The sequence below is a fragment of the Quercus robur genome, chromosome 12 (assembly GCF_932294415.1).
Source record: "Quercus robur chromosome 12, dhQueRobu3.1, whole genome shotgun sequence".
NCBI classification, from domain to species: Eukaryota; Viridiplantae; Streptophyta; class Magnoliopsida; order Fagales; family Fagaceae; genus Quercus; species Quercus robur.
In genome coordinates, this window is record NC_065545.1 from 8,906,185 (window position 1) to 8,932,228 (window position 26,044).

Consider the following 26,044-nt stretch of genomic DNA (forward strand, 5'->3'; position numbering starts at 1 on the left):
ATATTATAATTTAAGAATTTGAAAACACTGCTTCAAAACTAGTATAATTTTTATTTATTTTAATTTCATTCTTCAAAAGAGAGTTAATTACACACAATCAAAACAGTATAGGCACAATGCATTCCCAAAGAGAGAGGGATTGACGAGCTAATTTTTGTAAACCAAATACAATTTTCGTTATTATTATTTTTATTTTTCTCTAAAAGTTAATTAATAAAATATTACTAACTTTCACTGTTGATTTATTCCTTTATTTGAAAATCAATTGCAGCTCATATCTTTTTATTAAAAAAAAAAAAAAAAAAATGCCTTGAATGATAGTAAGGAAACTGCATTTTTCTAACAATACCAAAAAAAATCTCAAAAAATTAATTTTTATAACCAAAAAAAAAAAGATGTGAGCATCACTATTAAGCTCTTAATGTCCTAGGCAAGGAAACTGCATGCAAAAAAAATAAAACCCCACAACTCATTAACACATTAAATAAGTAGAAATTTGCAAATGTTAGTATGCAAAACAAGATAAAGATCAAATCATTTACTACCACGACAAACTTCAGACATCATCAGGACCTTTGTAACATTCAAATTAATATCATAGGAAGGAGCAATCTTTATGGCTTCTATAATACACGAAGCACCGGTATTCATTGTTAATTCAAACGCAGTGCAACAATCAGGGCCTAGCTTTGTCACCTCACTTTCATCACTCAGATAAGACATGCAATCTACCAAATCCCATATTAAATCTGAGCAACCCCCAGAAGGTGACTCTGAGGGTGAGTATGAGGGTGACTCTGAGGGTGAAAGGTCAGAACTAGCTATTAGAAATGATGTAAACAAAATGCAAGTGAAGATAAAAACTCTCTTCATATTTTGTGATTAGGAGTGGAGGAAGATGTGAGAGTTTTGTCAGATCAGCTTGCTTTCATTTTTTCAGTTTTAAATAAAGATCTGTTTTAAATTTAAGATAGGGTTTACCTAAAATGAAGGAATATTTTGATTTTTAGTTGTAATCTTTTCTAGATATTGTCTCCTACCAAACTTCAAAATACTTCATTTGTCATCTGATTAGAAATCAAATGATATCTTTTTAAACCTAAAACGGATAATAAATGGTTGTCAACCCATTCCGTTAACTGATATTATCTCCACTCCTCTCTCTCTCAAATAAAAAATAAAAATAAAAATCTCATTTTTCACTCAAAATAAAAATTGTACTAACTTGATTTTTCAAAATACAATTTAAAATGCATGATAGTGTATGATACATTTAGTTACAAAAATGTTACATTGAAAATTAAAATGTTGCATGTCCTCCTATCAAAATAATAATAATAATAATAATAATGTTGCATGTCTTCCTCGATAAGAGAAGAGAACAGTTAGAAAATAATTCAAACGGTTGAAGCACTAGTGTGGAGTGCCACTAAGGAGGCATAAAATCCATCCTTGATATTAATCAAAGTTTCATGCTTTCCTTTCTCCACTATTACACCATTTTTAACAACTGCTATTAGATCAGCATTCTTGATTGTGGATAATCGATGAGCCACAACTATTGTAGTCCGGTTAATCATGACTCGGTCTAATGCATCTTGAACAATTTTCTCAGACTCGGCATCTAGTGCACTAGTAGCTTCATCTAATATTAATATTTTTGGACTTCTAACTATGGCACGTGCAATGGCAACACGTTGCTTTTGCCCACCAGATAATTGGACTCCTCGTTCACCTACCATGGTATCATAACCCTGCATTTTGCAATTTTGAAAACTTGTGAGACAAGGATTAAAGCACATGTGCAAGTTAATGCTACCCACCATAAGTGTCTTAATAGAGGGACTTGGTTTGTGAATGAAAATGAGATGGGTTTTGAAAAATGATTTATATTGTATTGCTCAAACCTGTTGTAAGCTACTAATGAATTTGTGGGCATTGGCCAACTCTGATGCAGATATAATTTCTGCCTCAGTTGCATCTCCTTCCTTTCCATATGCAATGTTGGCACGGATAGTGTCATTGAACAAAATTGGTTCTTGGCTCACAAGCCCCATTTGCTGCCTCAACCATTTGAGTTGAAACTTTTGAATTTCAATTCCATCCAGTGTTATATGGCCTGAATCAGGATCATAAAATCTTTGTAAAAGTGAGACCACTGTTGATTTTCCACAACCACTTTCTCCGACGAGGGCAACCGTCTGAAAGATGTTTAGAATAACTTGATCAGTACGTTTTAAATGAAATGCTCCTTGCGAAAAGGAAATGGAAGTTTAGATACAATCCTATAATTAAACTTTACCTTCCCAGAATGAATTTTTAAGTTGAGGTCTCGGAAAATATGAATATCTGGTCTAGAAGGATACTTAAAGCTTATATGATGAAGCTCAATTTCGCCCTTTACATCATCCAATTTTATGCCAGACTCCTCACTTGGGTCTATCTTTGACTTCAGATCTAATATTGCAAATATGGAAGTGGCGGCGTTCTTGGCTTTGCTAGAATCAGGAGCGAAGGAGCTTGTTTGAGAAATTCCTATTGCTGCCATGGTTAAGGCAAAAAAAACCTGTAGAGCATACATACAAAATTTCAAAGTTAATTTTGTATGAGTAAATTTCACCATTCTCTAGAAGTTGCCAAATTTCTTCTAAAAAACTTTGAAAAACATGGGAAGAATATTTACCCGGAAAACGTCTGAGAATGTTGTTTTGCCAGCCTCAACAAGTCGAGCTCCAGCATAGAAACTAGTTGCGTAGACAGAATACATTAAGAAGAAAGATAACCCAAATCCTATTCCACTAATCAGTCCTTGCCGTATCCCAGTCTTCATCGGACCTACACATTTTCTTTTGTATAATTCCATGACATTCTCTTCAGCACAAAAAGAAGCAACCGTTCTTATACTTCCAACAGCATCATTTGCAACCTGGCTCGCTTCCTCATACATCATCTGTAAAAATTAAAATTTACATCTTGATAAATTCTTTTTAACACAAATACTAAAATTTACTTGTAAAGAATTCTACAACATTATCATTCTTGGATATAATTTCTACTTTTTCAAGTCTGTCCTTGAAGAATGTTTAGCATGGTGCAATCATACATAGTAACATAGAAAAGGCATTAATTTTAAAGCATACCTTTGCATCTGCACTAAATCCTTTCATGAACTTCACTTGAATAAATCCATTAACTCCAATTAGAGGAATCAATAACAGGATAATAAAAGCCAACTGCCAGCAAGCGACAAAGGCAATGACCAACCCAGCAACCGCTGAAGCCATATTTTCTACCATCTGACCAAGTGCATCCCCTACTAAAGCACGCACTGATGCTGCATCTGCTGAGAGCCTTGCACCAATTGCACCACTTGAATTATCAGGATCATCAAACCAACTAACCTCCATGTTAACCACCTTCTCAAAGCACATTACTCTAATACGTCCGATTAATTTACACCCAGCCACAGCAAAGAAATATGATCGTGCTGGACTCATCAGAAATGATGCCAGACCAAGGAGCATAAACATGATTGCCAAAAATTTTGAATCCTTTTTTAGTCCATTAGGTTCAAAAAATATCTTGATAGCTCTGGAAATTAGTAATCCTAAAATTGGAAGTATTACGCCATTGAGGATTGCAGCTACAGCTCCAATTATAAGCACTGGAATCTCAGGCTTGCTAAGGTAGGCAACGCGGCTGAGTGGAACATTTGGAAGTTCTTCTGTAGGTACTGAAGGGGATTCTGTTTCGGCCCGTGCAATTTCTGGTACATTAACTCCTGTAGGTAAACCAAATGATACAGAGAATGAGTGGCGGCTACTGTTTCCCACTCCAGATGATCCTCGACTTATAGATCGTTGGATTGACATTCTTTGAGTTGAGTGTCTGAATGATTCCACAGTAATTTCCAGATTGTTTCGATCATCTAAAGCTTGTTCTGATCCTTTGTTTACTTCTTGCAAGCGTATAAGCTGAGAGTATGCTCCCTCAGGATCCTTGAGTAGTTCTGAGTGCGAGCCTGATCAAGTGACATAAACATTACACAGTATAAGTCAACCATCTTCTTTCACATCAGTAAGTGAAATCTGGGATCCAATAATTACTTGTAGCGAAGACTAGTTTAGGATTCCAAAATGGATTAGGAAAAAATAATGCATGATAGTATAAGAAAGCAAGTCCTTTTCATTCTGTTTCTCAAAAAAAAAAAAAAATAAAAATAAAAAAGTCCTTTTCATTTTATTTTTCTTCAATTATGCAACTTCTATAATCATTTGTGAATTTCGAAAAATTGATGTTTGATGACAATATCCAGGACATACACCAATTCCCATAATACTGATTGATGAAGGCTTCTACATATATCCTCATTCCAATTAAAGAAAATTCACACTTGGGAGATTGTGATATGTTTTGGTCGTGATAACAAATTATTACCCAGTACATACTATAAACACAGGGTTCGTTGCACACTTTGATACTGATTCCACATGAGAATAAATTTTAAAAAAGAAATCAATGGCTATAGTTATTAGGTACCTTTTTCAACCATCTTTCCTCTATGAATGACGGCAATCATATCAGCATTCCTTACTGTGCTCAAACGATGGGCAACAATGACTGTTGTCCTGTTGACCATAATCCTGTCCAATGCCTCTTGCACTATCCTTTCAGACTCTGCATCAAGTGCACTTGTAGCTTCATCGAGAAGTAGTATTCGTGGGTCTTTCAGAATTGCTCTAGCAATGGCAATCCTCTGTTTCTGTCCACCAGACATCTGTGTCCCGTGCTCACCAACCATGGTATCTAGCCCCTGGAAATGAAATTCAAAATATTGAAGTAAATCAACAAGTTTTCTGATAATGAATATGAACACAAGGTCCCACAGTGAAATCAAGTTGACTGAAAATCAGAACCTGTGGCAATTTGTCAATGAATTTAGCAGCATTGGCTAGTTCAGCTGCTGCTCTTATCTCTTCAATAGTTGCACCATCCTTTCCATATGCAATATTATCCTTAATGCTGGATGCAAATAACACAGGTTCCTGGCTGACAAGACCAATTTTCCCTCTAATCCATTTGAGCTGAAATTCTTTGAGGTTAATTCCACCTATAAGAACTTCGCCAGCATGAGGGTCATAGAATCTCTCTATCAGACTAATGACTGTTGACTTCCCACTTCCACTTTGTCCAACCAAAGCTGTAGTTGTGCCACTTGGGATAGAAAGAGAGAAGCCATTGAATATTAATTCATCCGGTCTGCTTGGGTAACTGAAATAAACATCCCTTAGCTCTATATCTCCATGAATGTCATCTAACGTCCTTCCCTTTGTGTCATAAGCATCTATCACTGGCTTCCTCCCTATAGTTTCAAACATCTTAAATGCTGCAGCTTGTCCCGCAGCGAATGCACTCATGCAGGGAGATGCCTGTCCTAGAGACCTGAAATATCCATATGGAATCAGAAAATGAGAGACTGATGAATAATTTAGAAACTAAGATGTACAAATACCAATCTGAATGTTTAAATTTTTTGCTTCCTTTTTATGAAACAAAAACAGGAGGAAATTTCCATTTATTAGGTACAATGAGAATATAACCATATTTGCATATGAAAGCTAGTAGTAAAACAAGAAAAGAAATGCAGCTCACATGGAACCAGATAACACGGCAATTATCACGGTCAGCACTTGACCCCCATTATATCCTTTCTCCAGTATCATCTTTGCACCAAACCATGCTGCCAAAGCGTAAGTGCAGAAGACTACAAACGTAGCTGTGCCAAGACCAAAACCAGAAGCCAAGCCTTCCTGAACGCCTGAATTGTAAGCTTTTAAAACAAATTTCTTGTAACTAATTATAGCTTGCTTCTCACCGGTGAATGATGCAACCTAGACAACAATCAAGTTCAATTTCATGATTTTTATAAAACTTAAAAGCAGAACCAAACACATTATTTCAAGATAAAACTCCAAAATATCCCAGGCACATATTTTGTTATGACAACATGACATACTGTTCTGATTGAGCCAATCGTCTGTTCAACTACATTTGCTGCTTTTGCATAAGCACTTTGTCCCCGGGACGCCATCTTGGGTATGATGATGGACATAACTGCACCAGATGCCACAAGAAGAGGAAGAGAGGATAACATGACAAGGGTTAGAAGCCACCCTTTGATAAATGCTACCACAAAGCCTCCGATGAATGTAGTAGTCAGTTGCAAAAATTTCCCAACCTGCACAAACACAATTTTTAAACCACTGGATCTTGTGCAAAGATACGCAAAATACAGGATCATTGCTTTTGATGTAACTGTAACAGCACTTTAGTACCTTCTCACCCATTGCATCCTGTATTAGGACGGTGTCACCAGACATTCTGCTAACAACCTCGCCAGTGTTTGTTTCCTTATCAAAGAATGCAACATCTTGCCTCAGAATAGTCTTCAGATATAAACGCCTTATTCGTGCAGCCTGTCGCTCCCCTGTCACCATCCAACAAGCCACCTCTGGCAAACAACAAAACATATTTCTCAACTCAACAACTGATACTGATGAACAAAAGAACAATAAGCAATAAAATTTTGAAGTGATTGGAATATGCAATGTACTTACGAAGGAAAGCTGCCAGAGCCGCACCCAGTGCCAAGTAGACAAATTTTAGACACACCTAAAATTTTGGAGGAAACCAATTTATAAGATCTTCACGTAACGATTTTAAGATGACAGAAAAGAAAGAATAGGGTTGCTAATACATCCCTTAACATAGGTTAATACTCAATTCAAGCTCCAGTATATTATTATATAAGCAGCTGAAATATATCAAATTCTTATCTCTGAAAAGTATTTAAATCATAAGTCTTAGAAACTAAAAAGGTTTCTCAAAAAGTATCAAATTCCCTGACTTTCTGGTCTGGTTTCTCAAAAAAAAAAATCGCAAGTCTTAAAATTTAAATCACATCTCAGTCAAAAGGTTGGACCTTATCAATTACAACTTATGCAGAATATCTGTACCTTGGAAACTGTATCAACCATGTTGGGGCTATTCTGGTTTTGTCCAAAAGAATTGGACAGTTCCCCGAATAGCAGAGTCATAAGGGGCATACATATCCCATTCCCAAAGGCACCAATTGTGCCAAGGATCATCAGCAAAATATCAGTGGAATCTGCAAATGAGAACAGTTTCCGAAATGGAACAGTGTTAGTTTTCTCATCCCCTTTGCTCTTCTTTGAGTCTTCTTGATCACCATTCATGCTGGAGGTTTTCTCTTCTTCTGCATTGCTTTTTGATGTGGTGGCTGCACCTGTATTTGTTTGGCTGTCCAAGCCATTCTCCACTGCCATTTTATCCAAGATCCTAATGCAATTTTTAGTTACTTTATTCAGGATAAACAGAATCTATATGGCCCCTGAAGCACACAATTAATGGTTGAAATCAGTAACTTATAAGCCAAGCTGGAAATTTCAAACTAGTGGGACTTAGAGAAATACTAACTTAGCATCATCACTAACCGATAAAATGATATATATATATATATATATATATATATGAGAAGTTAAAATGATAATAGTACAACAGGGAATTGACCTAGCATCTTTGTCTTGAATTCAACTAAAATGGCCATTTAAGTAACAAAAGGGAAATTTTAGCACAAAAAAGAAACGGAAGGGAAATATTGTACTTTTTTTATGTTGAACTTTTCAGATGCAAAATCATTGTTCATGTTCTATAGATTTAGATGTTAATATCTTAAACTAATATTAGAGTACTCTACAAATAGTGAAGCTAAGCTGATTTAGACTATTGATATTATCATTTCCAGAATAAGTAAGGTTGAAGCAGACACTGACAGAAACTAAGTCAGCAGGAAGCTAAAGATTAGACGTGGCAAAACGGGCGGGTCGGGTCGGGTTCGGGTCGGGTCAATCGGGTTTGCGGGTTAAACGGGTCACGGGTCAAAACGGGTCATTTTTAAAACGGGTCAATCGGGTTGCGGGTCAAACGGGTCGCGGGTTGAGTCGGGTCGTGAGTCGGGTCGAGTTGACCCGTATTTTTCAAACAATTTTTTTTTTTTTTTTTTGGAAATAGATGCAATCTGTCAATTGTTTATGAGTTCCTTAATTGTGATTAGATTCTCACTAGTGATATTGTTACCAATTACCACTAAACACTTGAATTGATACCCAAATTTGGTGCAACTCCTGTTCCAGCTTTCTAGAAACTAATCTTGGTATAATCTTTAATCTATTTAAAGTAGGAAGAGAAAATAAAGGTGGCAAGTAAAAAATAATAAACTATAATGGAGTACATAACATATTAAGTAAAAAAGAATAAGTAAATATTTTATAAAAATTACACCTCAATCTAAATCTACTCAACATTGGTAAACGTGGCAAAACGTGCGGGTCGGGTTCGGGTTCGGGTTCGGGTCGGGTTAATCGGGTCGCGGGTCAATCGGGTCGCGGGTCAAAACGGGTCACGGGTCAAAACGGGTCATTTTTAAACGGGTCAATCGGGTTACGGGTCAAACGGGTTGCAGGTCAAACGGGTCGGGTCAAAACGGGTCTGACCCGTTTTGCCATGTCTACTAAAGATGTCAGTCAAGCCCTCGTTTTTCCTCCACCAGAAGAAACAAAAGAAGAGACAAAAAATTTTTCTAATCATTCAGCATACAGCTAGAGAATGTAGCCAAATTAATCACAGCCAATGCAAATTCGGTATCTTTACAATCTTGACCGTACCAAAATAGTATCAAATTTTCTTCTACAAAGGCTCCCCATGAAGTGCAAACAAATAACAAAGATGAGAGAGAGAGAGAGAGAGAGAGAGAGAGGTGGTTTATTTTAGCCTGCAGCTTGTAATAACAGTTTTTGCAACTTGTTAGTAACATATATTCTTTGGTTATGAAGAAAATGTTATTCATCCAAAAAAAAATTCCAACTTCAAAAAGGTGCCCATGAAGCATGATGGGTCCAAAAAAGGGAACAAACAACGTAGAATGAATAAACTTTGTTATGCTTTGGCAGGATCAGATCTCTGCAACCCCGTGGCTCCCACTCAAAACATCTAAAACCTCTGATAATTCTGAACTTTCCAATCAAGACAACCATAAGCATTTCATTCAATTATCATAGTTATATCATGATAGAGCTTTTAATGAACAAAAGTACAAAAACCCATCCGACAAAGGTTTTGAGAAAGATAAATTGCCTAGGAAGATAATAAAAGAAAGGGTACCTTAAAAATGACCAGTGTCTGAGATCCACAAGTGCTACCTTATTAGTGCACTGTTCAGGAACGTCTGTTTTTATTTAGCTGTTCAAGTACATTATATGTATCTAAACAGTTTCCATATATATATATGCACTTTGTCTTTGCTTGAAGCGCAATCACAACTATTTAAAAGTCTGCCACTGTCAATAGATTTCACATGAGGTCCGAGGTGTTCATGGTCAACAGCGCCAAATATCCTACTTGTCAAACAATTTAAAATTTTTAGTAAAGTACATAGATTCTCGGAGAACACTGAAAAGGCAACTAATCCTACTGGCTTGTGTTTTTTTTTATTCTTTTTTATAACGAAAAACGAAATACAACTTTGAAACGCCTCTTAATTTGAGATTTGACCAACCGTCACCATACAATATCAGACACTGTTCTTAGTTTCTTACTCAATAAGAAAAACAGTATGTCATCAAAATAATAATAATAATAATAAAAGCAAAACAGCAAATCTTGTATTAGAATTTCAAGAATACTGTTAAAGAATGAAATACTATATATACCACCTTAAAAAACCGAGGTGATTAATGGTATAATTTGTTCAGATGGACCACAATAGAACACTTGTACAAAATATTAGTATTTTTCTGCTAACGTTTTCTACTTAGAAAAATACAATACGCAAATTTATTTTTTTTAATGATATTTTTTATTGTTGTTGAGATAATACGGTGAGATCAATGCAAGAAAATAAATATGATAGAGTAATTTTATTCTAATTACATTTTGTCATGTCACCATAGTAGAATAGTTGTGAAAAATTTTGTCATCTCATATTGTTCTAAGGAACAGTCGTAAAAAATTTTGTCATCTTATATTATGATAAGGAAATGCCAAGTTCATGTTAAGTAACCTAATAATTTTGTGTTTAAAACAAGTCTAACGACTTGTTAGATTCAAATAAAAGTACAAATTTTAACAAAAAATCTCATTTTAAAACATTTGTCTATGTATCATATGATACGTACGATTTTATGATATGATATGATACGATTCATACGATACACATACTGCATCGTACAATTCATGAGTACTTACAATACGTCGATATGATACAAAACTTTTTATACACGATACAATACTGACAATTATGCTAATGAACTAATTAATGGCAAGTTGGTGAGATAGTTGTATGTTTGTGATTGTGAGAATGACACAATCACTATTACATGTTTTATTCTTTAATTGTTTGAGAGAGAGTGATCTGGGATCACTTGATAAACAAAGAGCTAATGCAAGAAGAATTTAAGAATTTTTTATGAAGTGTGTAATATTTAAAAGGGAAAGGTTAACAAATGTCCTAAGAGTATTGGGTTATGAACTATCTTTAAAAATATTTTATAGAAAAATGATAAAGCAATTAATTTTGTATACTCTGCAACAAAATCAGCTAGGACCTTGCCTTTCACCGAGCTCCTTAGCCTATACCTAATATCAAAAGAACCCAGCCAAGTCCCCCACTTCACTATTCTTCCCGTGAAATAAGATCTTTTCAACAATGACTGCAGGGGGTATTTGGTCAACACGTAAATGGTGTGAGCTTGAAAGTAATGGGGTAACTTCTACATAGCATGCACTAGTGCTAGCACCAATTTCTCCATAGACAAATATCTTGTCTCAGCATCAACTAGGGTTTTACTGATGTAGTAAACTGGTTGTTGTACTCCTTGGTCTCTCAGGAGTACGGCGCTTACAGCGTGTTCGGATACTGAAAGATACATGAATAAATCCTCCCCGGGTTTTGGGGCTATCAACATTGGTGCCCGCACTAGATATTCTTTCAACTCCTGAAAGGCTCTCTTACACTCTTCACTCCATTGGAATCCCTTCCATTTCTTTAAAAGCTAGTAGAATGGTTGGCAGTGGTTGGCGAACCTGGAAATGAACCAATTAAGGGCAACTAATATGCCGGTCAGTACTTGAACTTCCTTTGGATTGCTCGACAGTTTAAGGCGTTTCACTGCTTCAATCTAGTCGCGGTTGACCTCTATTCCTCGGTTAGTGATCAAATACCCCAGGAACTTGCCAGCCCCCACTCTGAAAGCACACTTCTCGACATTAAGTCGTACTTTGTGCCATCAAAGTACTTCAAACACTTCTTTAAGGTCACCAATATGTTGCATTTTCTACTTGCTCTTTACCACCATATCATCGATGTAGACCTCGACGATGTGCCTAATTTTATCTATGAACATTCTGGTCATCATCCGCTAATATGTGGCACCAGCATTCTTCAACCCAAATGGCATCACGGTGTAATGGTACTTAGCGTCGGGCAAGATAAACGCCTTCTTCTCCTGGTCCTCGGCAGCCAAGGCGATCTGATGATAATCCTGAAAAGCGTCAAGAAAGCTCACCCTCGGGTGCCCATATGTGGCATCTACTAGCTAATCAATTTTTGGCATAGGAAATGGGTCCTTCGAACATGCTCGGTTAAGGTCAGTAAAGTTAGCACAGACCCTGCATTTGTCATTCTTCTTTTTTACCACTACGGTATTTGCAAGCCACCCCAGGAAAAATATCTCCTTTATAGCTCCGGCTTCTTTCAGTTTCTTAACCTCTTGCCTAACGGCTTCAACATGCTCCTTAACCACTCTCCTCGGTTTCTGCTTTTTGGGAGGGCACAACGGATCCACATTAAGCTTGTGAACTATGAACTCAAGGTTCACCCCATGCACCTCATACGGGTTCCAAGCAAACACGTCTATGTTCTATATGAGAAACAGCAGCATCCCTACCCTCTCTTCCTCGGCTACACTTAATCCTATTAGAAAATTTCTATCCTCATATGGTAATATCCTTACTTTCACTAAATCCTCAACACGGCTAGCCCCTACTTCGGCTTGGGGCTCCTGTAATTGCTACAAGGGACTCTCCTCAGTCGACTCCTTTGGTTTAACTCCCTGGTCAACCGCGGCTACCAAGCACTACCTGGCCACTTACTGATTACCTCCTACCATGGCAATACCTTGCTCGATGGGAAACTTGACCTTCATATGCAGGGTGGATGGTACTGCCCCTATTGCGTGAATCCATGACCTTCCAAGAATCGCCATGTACGGAGAAAATGAGGCGACCACTATGAATATTACCATCGTCTCCTTACCTTCCATGTTCACGGGAAGCGAGATCTACCCTTCTAGGATCACCATCCGGCCGACAAACCCCATCAAGGGCGTATCATACTTGGATAGGTCTTCCTTCTTCAGACCAAGCCCCCTGTATAGGTCGGAATACATCACCTCGGCGCCACTCCCCTAATCTATCGTCGTGCGGTTCAATCGTGTCTTCTAGATCATCGTCGTTAAAAGCAATGGGCTCCCAAGTATACTTCAACTTCTTCTTAAGGGGTTTCTCGCCTATGTAACTCCCCCCCCCCCCCCGGGTACTACGGCCAGTACCCCCCTTCTTCTAGACCCTTGGGTGCCTCTTGAAGCTACATGGATGACTTCTATCACTCCCAACGAGGGTGGGAGAGGATTCCCTCGCAGCCGTGTACCCTGCCCGAACTCTTGATTCCTCAGATCCGTCACAAATTCCTTCAAGTACCCCGCCTTCACCAACTACTCTAAATGATCCTTTAACACCCTACACTGCTCAGTAGTATGCCCCTTATCTCTATGGTAAATGCAATACAAGTTTTGGTTTCTCTTGGACGGGTCTCCTCCCATCTTGTTTGGCCATCGAAAATATGGTTTATTCTTAATTCTATCCACAATCCTGTACACTGGTTCCTTAAAGGCCACATTCACCTCTCCCATCTGTGGCACCGGCTCTTGAATCCTCAAATCCTTCCGGAGTCTAGATTAGAAGCTGATATACCAAGGATGATTTGTGACTGAGGCTTTGCCCTTATTCTATAACCTGTTAGGACATATGTGTTTCACATGTTAAGAACATATATCATGATTTGATGTAATTGGCTTATCCTTTGACAAAACACACTTTACTTGTATTTAGATAGATTTAGGATGTCTTTAAATACTTCAAGAAACCTTATTTCAAGATCAAGTATTGAAGCCTTCAAGTCTGTTCAAGAAAACAAGTTCAGAGTGCAAAATCATTAAAGCTCGACAGCTGCATCTATCAAGCTTAAGGAAGCTGTTCTACATTCGGTGTGCTTGACACCTGCTCGACACCTGCTCAACACTTGCTATCTGTCGAGGTTTAAGATTCTCAGAATTCCAATCTGATTTTCTTGGGATTCGTGAATGTGTCCTTGGGATTTTGTTTCTCCTAACCCTAGACATATAAAAGGATCAGTTTAAGGGCCGTCAAAGAGTTCATAAGTTGCACAAGTTTTAAGCAAACTCTGTTCAAGCAAATTGTGACCGGAGACAAATTTCTTGCCCTAGTTCATCTCTTTCTCTTGAAGAAGCTGTTGTATATATGCACCGTAGGGTTTTGTAACCAAGCATCTTCTTGATCTTCATCGTGTGGATGAATTGAAGAACTTTGCAACCAACAACCTTCTTAGTTGGTGATTGAAGTCGCGTACTGGGATCCATGCAATTGATTAGTCACGTACTGGGAGTCGTGCATCTGAAAGGGAACTGTCACTATAGAACAAGTCCAATTAGGTATTGGGAAAAGGGTTCAACTGTAGGTTGGTAAGGTACTTGGATTCCTTTACTTGTAACCGCTTATTCTGATAATAGTGGAATTTCGAGAGTGATGACCTGAAAATCACCCGATAGGGTTTTTGCCGTTAGGTTTTCCCCATTCGTAAACAAATCACCGTGTTACTTATTTTCCGCTGCATAATTAGTTTATTGGTGATTTGTTTGTGCTACCACACGTTTGCATGATAAATTGATTAATTAATAACTTGGCTAATTAATTAATTAATTTCTATCACAAGTGGTCATTCAGTTTGTGGCCTATCATAACCGATCATCTTCCAACTTCTTATACTCCTCAATACGCCTCATCAACTACCTCATATCCTCGGGAGGCCTCCTCGTCAACAATTCCCATAGTTTGGAATCCTCAGGCAACCCCATCCAAAAAGTACTCGTCGCGATCTTTTCATTACCTTCGCTAATCTCGTTGTACAGTTCCCAGTATCGGCTAGTGTAGCTATGAAGGGTTTCCCCAACTCCCATTTTCATTTAAAGCAACGCGTCCACGGGTTGTGGAACTTGACTACAGGTCATGAACCATACACCAAACTCTTGAATCAATTCAGAAAAACTATGAACCAAGCCTTTCTTCAATCCATTAAACCATCTCAAAGCAGTGGGGCCGAGACTCGAGGGAAACACTTACACATTAGTGCATCGTTATGAGTGTGCAAAGACATCATTTGAATGTAATGGATTACATGTTCCATTGGGTCCATCTTCCCATCGTAAGAATTGAACGGCGGCCGTGTAAATCTGCTTGGCATAGGTGCCCTCTCAATGTCCCTCTCAATGGTGATCGGGCACCTCGACGTAATGCACGACTCAAAGCGTCCATGGCCACATTCCGGGGTCACCTCTCCTCTGGCGAAATCGAGTCCCAATCTGCATATTCCCATGAGCGGTCCCGATGCCAATGAAACCTAGATTAATGAGACCCTGTTCCATGGTGGTTCCCGACACTATCCGACCTTTCCCTTCACTCCCCGTGGTCCATTCTCTTACGCCTACCTCTTGCTTGCAATTCCAAATCCCTGACCAACCTTCATAGGTGCTCTAGTTCCTCGTCCCTTTGCTCAAGCTCTTCATCCCTTCTGTCAAAACGGTTATGCCTCAAAGCACCGGATGTTGTCTGGTACGTTTGAAATGACCCTTCTCCCAGGTTAGACTGCCCTTCCTCCTCATGCTCCCTATCTTCGCGCCTTTTCTGCCTTCTTTCCCGCCACGTGGATCCCCGTGAAGACCTCCCAGAGCCACTTTCAGCATAACTCCCTGGTTGACACTTAGACATTCTCCTGTGCATGTTTTGACAAAACCACAGCTACGTAGGAGATTCCCACAGACGGTGCCAATTGTTCGAGTAAATATACAAAGAATAAATAGGATTATTAGGGACACAAATCTTATTTGATTTGGAATTTTAATTGATTAATACATTGGAGTGAGTGATTAAATAAGTTCTAGAAATTTTATATGTAACAACTAGAATTAATATATAAAATCATAGTCGTTTACTATCCCACAACAGACATGGACGTGAGCTAATACAAACTTTTAACATTCGCACAAAATTTTGATGCTAAACTTTGCGAGGATCATAAATTTTAATAACTCCATGATGAGGGATCTCATCTACAAAGGAAAGACTTGTAGTCGCATTAAATTTTGTGTTAATAAATGCCTAACTTTGATAATCACACCAACTACTATTTATGATATTTGGTCCACCTCCCTCTACTTTTTTTTTTTGGTTTTATTTAGAGTATTTATTAGAGAATAGAGTTTTAATTTATGGTGTCCATTATTGATAATTGCTCTTTAACATTAGGTTAAAACACCAATTAATTTTATGTGTAGACAAGAATTGAATTCTAATATCTTATTTCACAAGAAGAAATTTTAGGAATATCCACATTCTATCTACATTAATTTCGGATGTTCCATACTAATACTAGAGATAATTCTCCCTATAATCTACACTAACTTGTTATCCCATGCATATGCATGGATACACCTAAAGATATACAATAAGATGCATAATATAATTCTTATATATATATATATATATATAATTTAAATATTATTGATAATCATTTTTATATTTTGTTAACTCTTTAAAAAATTTTGTAAGAATATTATTAGGTATAAAATATAAATTGTCCATTTTTTAAAATTATTGTGAAGCACCTTTTTTTTTTTTTTTTTTTCTGATTCATTTATTTTAGACTCTTTGGTTTTTGTACTTAATAACTCACTTGAATGAATATTTATAATGTGGTCCCACATTTTATTCTAAAATTAAGAAATAAAACTCTTTAAGAATAAATAATTTAGGACAAATGGCGCAAAATTTGAACTCTAATTTGGAATTTTAATTTGAATTTCTCTCAGTTTCACCTATTATTATATATATAGATAAATAGGAAGAAAAGTAAAAAGCTAATTAGGGGGGAAAATAAAAATTAGTGAGAAATTGGCCCTTCGCCTCCCATTGTAATGTCGAAGAAAAACCTTCTCCATCCACATTCACATAAATGCGGACCATTCAACCTCCTCCAATTTAAAAAATAAAAAATAGATAGAAAGAAAAGAATAGAAAAAGCAAAGTAAAATAGAAAGAAACAAAGTTGCGTGAGGTTGTCAAAATCTAGATTCTAAGTAGGATCGTAGAAGATAGGTGAAATCATGGAATGTAGGATTGAATCGTGAATCATAAGATTTTACATTATTTGAGAAAAAATACACATTGGTATGTTAAATAATTATATAAATTATATATTCATTCATAAAAAACCAAAAATTTGTATCCATTTGATGTAATTACCATACATTACTACATCAATTTGTAAACATCACTTAAAAAAGCCAAAATCCTCAAAACATGACACTCTATTAGGATATTATTTTTTATTTGACTCCAACTAACACTCTATCTTTCTACATTAGAATAGCAAAACTTAATCTATTGGGATGTTATTTTTCATTTTACTGACCCTACAACTCTCTACATTAGAATAGCAAAACTTAGTGTCCATTTGTCAAATATTATTTTTGCTAACTTATTTTATTATTCAGCTTATTTTTTCTACTATTCATGGGTCCCACCGTACTTTTTGATACTATTTATGGATCTCATTGTATTTTTTTAACCAACTTTTACTTTTATTTGTAGTACTTTCAGCAAAAAGATTTCAATTTCAGTAAAATAAACGGACCCTTAGTCTATTAGGATGTTATTTTTATTTTAGTCTAACTGAGTCTTCTATTGCAAAGATCCTTGAAAGATCCAAATCGTTTTTGGCAAGTGAGGTTGTAAAATCGTAGGATCTAAATCAGAATTTTGTCAACCATTTGCATCTACGTGATATGATAAGTTTGTGACCATATATATATAGTTTTTTTTATTCCCTGATAACATAATCAGAAGGAGAATTTAAACCAGGATATATTTATTAAAAATATTAGTAGGTGTCAGTTAAAATATATCATTCTTCGCTATATATAATTAGAGAGAGAGAGAAGTTGATTAAAATTGATTTTAAAAAGCCACAAGGAAAAAAATTTCTTGTGAAAAGCAACACGATGACTCACGGAATGACTAGTAATAAGTTGACATGTTTTTTAGGACCATATGTTCAACTTAAATTGACACTATTATCTCACCATTTTTGTGCGTAGGTTTTCTTTATAAGAAAATGTGATGTAATAGAATTGATGAATTATGCACATTAGGGTGGCAATTCGTGTTCGCATGTCGGATTCATATCGTGTCAACTCAAAGGTATTCAACTATATAGGTCAACATTAACCTGATATGTTTATTAAACAGGTCAAGATTGCTCAACCCTAACAAAATTCATTTATTAAATGGGTCAGTCGTGTCGACCCGTATATTAGATTTTATCAAAATGAAAAAAAAAAAATATATATATATATATATATATTTATGAAAAAACAAGCACATAAATATTTTTAATATAAAATTCAGAAATAACAAGTAACTGCATCACAAATAATCATCCAAAATAAAAGAATATCTCAATATCACAAATAATCAATCACAATATGTCAAAGAAAATAAACCACACCAACTAATAAGTTTATAGACTTAAGGTTTGAAAGATATATTGGTAAAATGTCATTTAATTAAGCAGGTCAAACGGGTCAAATGAGTTCCATATGTTGAACACTAACCCAACCCGTTTATTAACCAGGTTAGTTGTGTCAACCCGATAATAACACAAACCCATTAAGTCTCAATCTATAACCTATTAATTTCATGTCATGTCATGTCAAGTTCGCAGGTCGTGCTCAATTTTGCCACCCCTAATGCACATAGTTTTGCACACATAGCATTCTCCAACATCTCACTTGATTTTCACAAACAACCATTTCAAATAACTTCATATAGAAGGAACACTGACTTTAATTTTCCAAGTAGACTTGGGTGTGGATTACAGCAAGTTGGTTAGTTTAATAATATTATACTTGATTAGGGTGTAATAAATAAATAAATAATTTGAAAGTACAGCAATGAGAGAATAAAAGAATAATAGCGAATTTTCATAAATAGACCTTGTCTGGTCTAACCTTTCTGAAATCACTAAACTCCACAATTCTCCTTGATTGATGCTTGGTGATTTTAATGAAGTGTTGAGTAGTGAAGAGAAATTTGGAGGGAACCCGATTAATCTGAATAGGGCCTTGGAATTTAAGGAATGTTTGGACAACTGTAACTTCTTGGATTTGGGCTTTGCTGGCCCAAAATATACATGGACCAATAAAAGGCCTGTTACGAATCTCATTCTCGAAAGGATTGATAGATGTTTTGCTAATCATAGTTGGAGAATGTTATACTTTGAAGCTACTGTAACCCATCTTCCCAGGATGTTCTCGGACCACTATCCAATCTTAATTGAACTTTTGGGCCATAGAGCTAATGTCACAAATAGACCTTTTCGTTTCCACACCATGTGGTTATTGCATCCACAATTTCCAAAGGTTGTTGAGGAAGCTTGGTCTGGGGATAGATCCCTTCCGTTAGCCATATTTGACTTCACTGTCAAAGTAAAGAAGTGGAATTCTGAAGTCTTTGGGAATCCGTTTGCAAGGAAAAGAAGGGTGCTTGCTAGATTGGGGGGTGTTCAAAAGCCTATAGCTTATCACCCGAGTGAAGGCCTTCTAAGATTGGAGAAAGCACTAATTGAGGAGCATGCCTTGATCATGCTCCAAGAGGAGGAATTTTGGGCATTGAAATCCAGGTTGAATGCTGCAACTTTTGGGGACCGGAACACATCGTATTTCCACATCCCCACGGTGGTTAGGAGACAGAGAAACAAAATTAGATGTTTAATGGATGGGACTGGTGAATGGATTTATGATGAAGATAAGGTTAAGGAACATATTCAGTCGGAATTTTCTAAGCTGTATACCTCAGAATTGTGCTCGGCCTATTTACATTCTCCGGTCACTAATTTTTCTTGCTGCTTGTTGTTGGATGTGGAGAAGTGTAGAATGGGTAGGGAAGTAAGTGATGAGGAGATTAGGGCTGTTCTCTGGTCTCTAAAGGCTTTCAAGGCTCCTGGACCCGATGGTCTACATGCCGGATTTTTTCAGTATTTTTGGCATGATGTGCAAGCCTCTGTTTGTCAGGAAGTGAAGAAGGCATTTACTTTTGGATCCATCCCTGCATTTTTGAATACTACCTTAATTACACTTATCCCCAAGTGTAACTGTAAGGTTGAATTTATTCAACCATCTAATTGGCTTTATTCCGTGCCAAATTTGCTTGTAATTCAGCATTTAGTAACCCTGTATTTAGGTGGGATTGTTGTAAGGGTAGTGAGTGAGATAGTGTGAAGATTGCTCAAGAGTGTGCAAGAAAACAGAGTGTCGCGGCTGGGACTCGCGGCTGGACTCGCGGCTTCAACCCGCCAGAAGATGCACACGTGCCAAGCATGCTGGAAGATGAACAGTCATGCTAGCTGGAGCACTACAGGACAAAATAGGACAACTGGCCATACGGTTAACTCGCGACTGGAACTCGCGACTTAGTCGAGCCGCGAGGTCAAGCCGCGAGCCACCCCTGTTTTGGAAAAACCTGACGTTTCGTATTCCACTCCACTTCAGTATAAATACCCTTTTAACCCACGATTGAAAGAGAGCTTCCAGAGAGAATTTTGAGAGAGAAACCCTAAAGAAAAACCAGATTGTTTTACCCACAATCTCTACCTTAGAGTCTCATCAAAATCCCTCACTCTCTTCCTCTCCATTGTCAAATCCTTGAGAGGCCATTATACCAAACCTGGTTCTCACCATTATCATCTCTGTGAGACAGTCGTTTGGAGTTCTGGGAAGCAGTTAGGAAGGAGCCAATATTCATTGGTTGATGCTACGGTGTAGTAGCGGAATCCGGATAGCTAGAAAAGAAAAAGGTTCGGCGCAACCTCGTTGGAGCAAGAAGCTTGGAGGGCTTAGGTGCATTGGGTAGATTAGGCTTGGAGGGTCTATTGCTGTCCTTGTATCCCAACTGTATTTTCTAGTGGATTGATTACCGCTTGGAGGGCGGCGGAGAGGTTTTTCGCCGAGGTCTTCGGTTTCCTCTTCGATAACATATCTGGTGTTATCGCTGTGTTTGCATCTTCCTTCCTCTCTATCTCTGCCTTTACATTATCTGCTGTGGTTTATTTTGTTGTGGCTTAGATAGTTGTTTAATCAATTCCATGTTATAGCATATGTTAAGTTTCTGCACACTAGTTGTTTAACATATTGCTGTGTTGATTAAATTGGTTTTTGGGGGTCTAAACGTTCAAAAGTGTTTTTGTACACGTTTTTGAACTTTCAATTGGTATCAGAGCGGGTTCACAGCTGTTTGGTTTCATTACCATTGTGTGATCCTTGACTTCCTTTCTTTTTGAGATGGATAGGTCTCAATCCCTTAATGCACCTCCATATTTTGATGGAAGTAATTATGCATTTTGGAAGGTTCGTATGAGAGCCTTTTTATGCTCTATTGATGAATCCGTGTGGGATGCTGTTGAGATGGGTTGGACCAAACCTGAAGCAGCCAAATCCACATGGGATAAGGCAGCACTTACTGCATCTAATGCTAACAGTAAAGCACTAAATGCTATTTTCTGTGGTGTGTCTCCAGATGAATTTCACAGGATTTCTCACATTACTATTGCCAAAGATGCATGGGAGATTCTGGAAACAACTTATGAAGGCACGAAGAAGGTGAAAGATACCAAGTTACAAATGCTGACCACTCGGTTTGAGGAGCTCAAGATGAGTGAGGATGAGTCTTTCGACTCTTTCTATGGGAAGTTGAATGAAGTGGTTGTCAGTAAGTTTAACTTGGGGGAGAAGATGGAGGACTCTAAGATTGTAAGGAAGATCCTTCGATCATTGCCGGAAAGCTTCCGTGCCAAAGTGACTGCTATTGAAGAGAGCAAGGATCTTGACGACATCAAGGTGCAGGAGCTGGTTGGTTCTCTACAGATCTATGAAATGTCACTGCCAAATCAACGGAAGGGTAAATACATTGCTCTAAAGACCGTTAATGAGAAGGTGGAAGATCAAGGCTCGTCAGGAGAAGATATGGTTGACAAGGATGTAGCCTATCTTGTTAAAAATTTCAAGAAGTTTTTGAAATTCAAAAACAATGGAAAATTTGATGATAAGAGAAATTTCCAAAATTCTGGAAGGGAGAAGAGGGATTTCAAGAGGAAAGATGGAAAAGAATCCCAATCCACACAAGGTGTTACTTGTTTTGAATGCAACGGGCATGGACACTTCAAGAGGGAATGTCCTAATTATTTGAAATCAAAAGGCAAGGTGTATGCCACGACCTTGAGTGATTCAGACTCATCCGACTCAGAATCTGAAGAGAGCTGTGATGGAGAAGGGAACTATTCAGCTTTCATGACTATTGCTCATGTTGAATCTTCGGATGAATTGAATTTGCTTGTTCAAGACCTTGGAGAACATAGTGAGGATGACTCACTAGGAATTGTTGAAGAATTGGAAGCTGAAGAAGAAGAAAGCACAGCTACTCTTCAAGAAAATTACAACTCACTTTTGGAGAAATCTGGTGAATACACAAGGGTGGCCAAGGATGCTGTGAGAAAGATGAAGAAGGCTGAGGAGGACTACAAAAGTCTCCTAATCCGGTATAGGGAGGCCAAATGCGAGATTGAAACTTTGAATGGTGAGCTCTCCGAAGCTTACACTAAAGTTAGATTCCTTGAAAGTGAGGTTGTTCAAGCAAATGCAAAAATAGAGAGGGTCACCACCAAGAAGCTTGACGATGTTATATCTTCTCAAAAGAGCTTCTCAGACAAATCCGGACTGGGATATAGCGGAGGAAGTAGTTCAACTGGAAATGTCACCAAAGAAGTGAAGTTTGTCAAAGACAAAGATCCAGTTGCAGCTGACCCTATTGATGTGAAGCTCGAGGTGGAGGAGAAGAAGAATGTGGTGGACCAACGGATGCTAAATCATCGTAATCAGTATGTGGGTAGGTCTGAGTCTCGTGCCAAGTCACGTCCTCGACCACAAAGAGGTCCTAGAGGAATGTATGTGTGCCATTATTGCGGACTTCAAGGGCACACTCGACCGAATTGCCAAAAGCTGAGAGCAAAGAACAGTGCTACTCCTCAAAGGTCAGGAGGACCAAGAACTGATAGGAGAACTTGGGCAGGGGATCAACCTAGAGAGCAAAATGGAGATCCCGGAATGATGGACGTGATGAAGATGATTGGTGCATTCACCAATTGCTTGGAAAGCTTCTCACGAAGGTTTGAAAGCCCTAACTCCCGTACCCAATCCTTTAAGGAAATCACCCCAAACGCAAGTGACGTGTGGGTGAAAAGGGGTACTCATGCATAAGCATTACAACATGTCCATGCATTAATACTTCCTATGCTTTGTGACTATGTTTGTTTGGTGTGCTTGTTGTTTTTGTTTTTGGTTGTTTGTCTGTGAATATTTCTTTATTGTGTTTTATCAATCTTTTTGTTTCTTGAGTCAAAAATCCAAAAATTACATAAAAATTTGAAAATCAAAAAGCTTGATTGACTTTGTTGAGTTTTGTCTTAAAAACTCGTTTTGCCTTGTACCTTTGTGCTAATGGCTTTGTGCATTTTCGAGCATTGCTTGTTTTCATGCACTCATATCACCATGGGAAAAATCTTGAAATCTATGTGATTGTTGTAAATAGATCTTCAAACTTGTCATGAATGATTAGTGAATGGTTATGTTGATCTTGAAACATGCATAGACTTGTGTCTATATCTCTTCCCACTTTCATTTTTTTGCTAAATAGAGCTCACTAAATGTAAATCTCCAAATGAAAAGAGATATTGAGCTGCAAAAGCCTGTCGCACATTCTAGTATTTGACTAGGAAAAAGGGTAAGCGACCTTATATTAAAAGTGAAATTTCTTTCAAAAAGGCCAAAGGCCTGTTCTTCAAAGAAAAATGTTGTCTATACCTCTCACAATGAGAGATGATTGCCTCAAAAGATCAAATGTTATGGCAGAAAGTGGAGTCAAATGAAAGGCTCCAAGTTATGTTATCAAGTTGTGTGGGAAGTCATATATTCATATTTCTATAATTGAGATTGGTCACATGATCTAGTGCTAATTGCGTATGCCTTGGTTGAATTGATCATTGAAGCTTCACATTAGACAAAGGACTATCTCATTGTTGTTATCCACACACAACACACAAGTTTATGTTCGATAAATGCCATATTCATTTGTGTGATTGTACTTGATAAAATGTGTTTTCACATGCTCAATCTTTGTTAATTCAAGCACAAAAAGATTTTTGAGTGTTTTAGGTGTTTTTGGAAAGTGTTTTGCTGAAAAATCTGAAAATTTTAAAAATACAGTTTTGCCCTGTTTTGGCGGCTCAGTCGCGGGTATGTCAAGTCGCGAGCCTCAGTCGCATCTTCGCTGGTCAGTTTTGGCGACTTGTTCGCGAGTGGAAGGTCCAGTCGCGAGATTCACTCAGAGATTTTCGCGGCTCAGCTCGCGACTCACTCGCGGGTAGACCTTCCAGTCGCGAAAAACACTTAGAAAAATTTTTCAAAATTTGGTTCTTATGTGCTTTAGCGGCTTGAGCTGGCGACTGTGTGGCGACTTAATCCAGTCGCGAAAATTGCGTGTTTTGCAGAAACAGGAGCAGTTTTTAAACTTTTTCAGTTTTTTCCCTCGAATTTTTGTGACTGTTCATCTTCCCTCTAAACACTCTCCCTCACAAACACTCCGTGCTCCCTTTTCCAATCTCTTGTGTTGCACTCTTTTAGCTCAAAATCGTCAAGTTACAGGTATGGGTTTTCTGTTTTACCCTCTTTTCTACTTGTTTTTGTGCTTTTACCCTTGATTTTTCGCATTTGATTGTGTTTTTGAAATGGGTTTGAGTTTCGGTCTCTGCTTCTTGTTCTTGCTTAGCTTGTGGATGCTATTGCTATAGTTTGTGTTAAATGATTGTCATATGCTTATTGCTCTTCATCTTGTGCTTAGCTAAGTGTTTATTTTATTTCAATCTGATCTTTGAGCTGTTGAATGATATCTATTGGTTCGTTCTGAGGTTGTGAGTTTTACTGTGCTAGATTTACATGTTCTAGTGTGTCTATCTGTGGGTAGCTTCTGTTTGAATCAATATATTGTTTGAGTATCATATCATTTTTCTATAAATCTGCCTCAATGTCATTTATTTGCCTTCAGGATTGCTTCACCATGTTGTTCATGTGTTTCCTATCCTAGGCTTGGTTTATCCATATGATTGAACTAAATAGCTGGCTGTTTAAGTGTTTGAAGTTCATTTGTTTGGTTGATATCTCTTTCTGTTTACTACATGATTCTGACTGGTTCTGCACATATATTGCTATATGTTGTTGTGGCCTTTTCTGATTGTTCACAGATGGCTCCTTCACCTCAGAAGAAGAAATCTACTGCGAAGAAGGCTGACAAAAGACTTAAGATGGATCCTAGATTGTTTAGGTCAGTTCACCATTTTGAGAGATACAAGGATAACTTCTTGAATGCAGGAATCATTCAAGAGAGATTTGTGGATTTGGAAGATTTAAGGCAAACTTTTATTCCCAGTTGTTTTGAAGGAAGAGGATGGGAAAAGCTTTTGGGTGGTTTCCCTGTTGTGTGTGAACACTTAATTAGGGAATTTTACTCAAATGCTGTAATAAAGGATAATGAATTGAGTTGCTGGGTGAGGGGTAAAGAATTTGTCTTGGATGCCCATGTCATAGATGATGCATTAGGGCTTGAAGGTTTGGATGATGAGGAGTTTATCAATTTCAAGGATAGGAGTGTCTCTATTGAAACAGTTCAACAGAGGATAGGTGGGCAGAGAGAAGGGAAGTGTTTGAATACCACTGCCTTTCCAGTGGACATGAGGGTTCTAACCATAATCATGATGTTTAACCTTTATCCTATTAAGAAGTTGACCACAATCAATTGTGCTAGAGCAATTTTTCTGATGGATCTCAAAGAGAAGAACTTCATAGATATAAGTTCCCACATCTTTGACATCATTGTGGATGAGACAAGAACAACATCTAGGCCTAAATTGATCTTTCCAAGTTTGCTCATGAGGATTTTTAGGAATAAAGGTGTTCCAATCCCTCAAGACATCAGTCCCATGTCTACACCCTCTGCAATCAACAAGCTCACCTGCAAAAGGATAAGTGTCAGGCTTCCAGGAGAAGAAGATGAAGGTGATGAAGGAGAGGCTGCTCCAATGGAGACTGAAGCAGAAGCAGCTGGACTTGCATCAACTTCAACACCTAGGAGAAGTGGCAAAAGACACAGAGCTTCAACCTCTGCAGACACACCTCCAGATGCTTTCCAGATCATTCTGGAAAGGCTTGATGGGATCAGGGCAGTCCAGACTGAGCATTCTGACAGGATGAGAGCCATGCAAGACCAGATTGATGTCTTGGCTACTACACTTGACAGCTTCACAACTCAGCATGACAAGTGCCCCTTTGGCCATTCCATGTCAAAAAGGGGGAGAAGTTCATTGATATTTGAGAAGCAGAAAAGCAGCTCTTAAGGGGGAGTAATTTGTTGAGGGGGAGTAATTAGTGTTTTTATGGTTTTTATGGTTTTAATA

General features: G+C 37.7%; 1 protein-coding gene across 4 annotated transcripts in view; it reads right to left on the reverse strand.

Moving 5' to 3' along the window:
* Positions 1–289: 289 nt before the first annotated feature.
* The window catches only part of LOC126710503 (ABC transporter B family member 11-like), an 86,770-nt gene continuing 61,015 nt past the window's right edge, over positions 290–26,044 (reverse strand). The window contains exons 1-13 of one of the 4 annotated variants that reach the window (XM_050410984.1): positions 9,241–9,372; positions 7,017–7,411; positions 6,618–6,672; positions 6,336–6,511; positions 6,017–6,238; positions 5,653–5,891; positions 4,917–5,442; positions 4,540–4,813; positions 3,141–4,021; positions 2,684–2,950; positions 2,303–2,566; positions 1,908–2,201; positions 290–1,754 (exon numbers count right to left, since the gene is read on the reverse strand). In XM_050410984.1, the coding sequence (XP_050266941.1) occupies positions 1,398–1,754; positions 1,908–2,201; positions 2,303–2,566; positions 2,684–2,950; positions 3,141–4,021; positions 4,540–4,813; positions 4,917–5,442; positions 5,653–5,891; positions 6,017–6,238; positions 6,336–6,511; positions 6,618–6,672; positions 7,017–7,346 (3,885 nt within the window). In that variant the 5' untranslated portion in view covers positions 7,347–7,411; positions 9,241–9,372 and the 3' untranslated portion in view covers positions 290–1,397. Of the gene's footprint in view, positions 1,755–1,907; positions 2,202–2,302; positions 2,567–2,681; positions 2,951–3,140; positions 4,022–4,539; positions 4,814–4,916; positions 5,443–5,652; positions 5,892–6,016; positions 6,239–6,335; positions 6,512–6,617; positions 6,673–7,016; positions 7,412–9,240; positions 9,373–26,044 lie in introns of those variants that run through there. The other 3 variants (XM_050410985.1, XM_050410988.1, XM_050410989.1) reach the window with 3 other exon arrangements.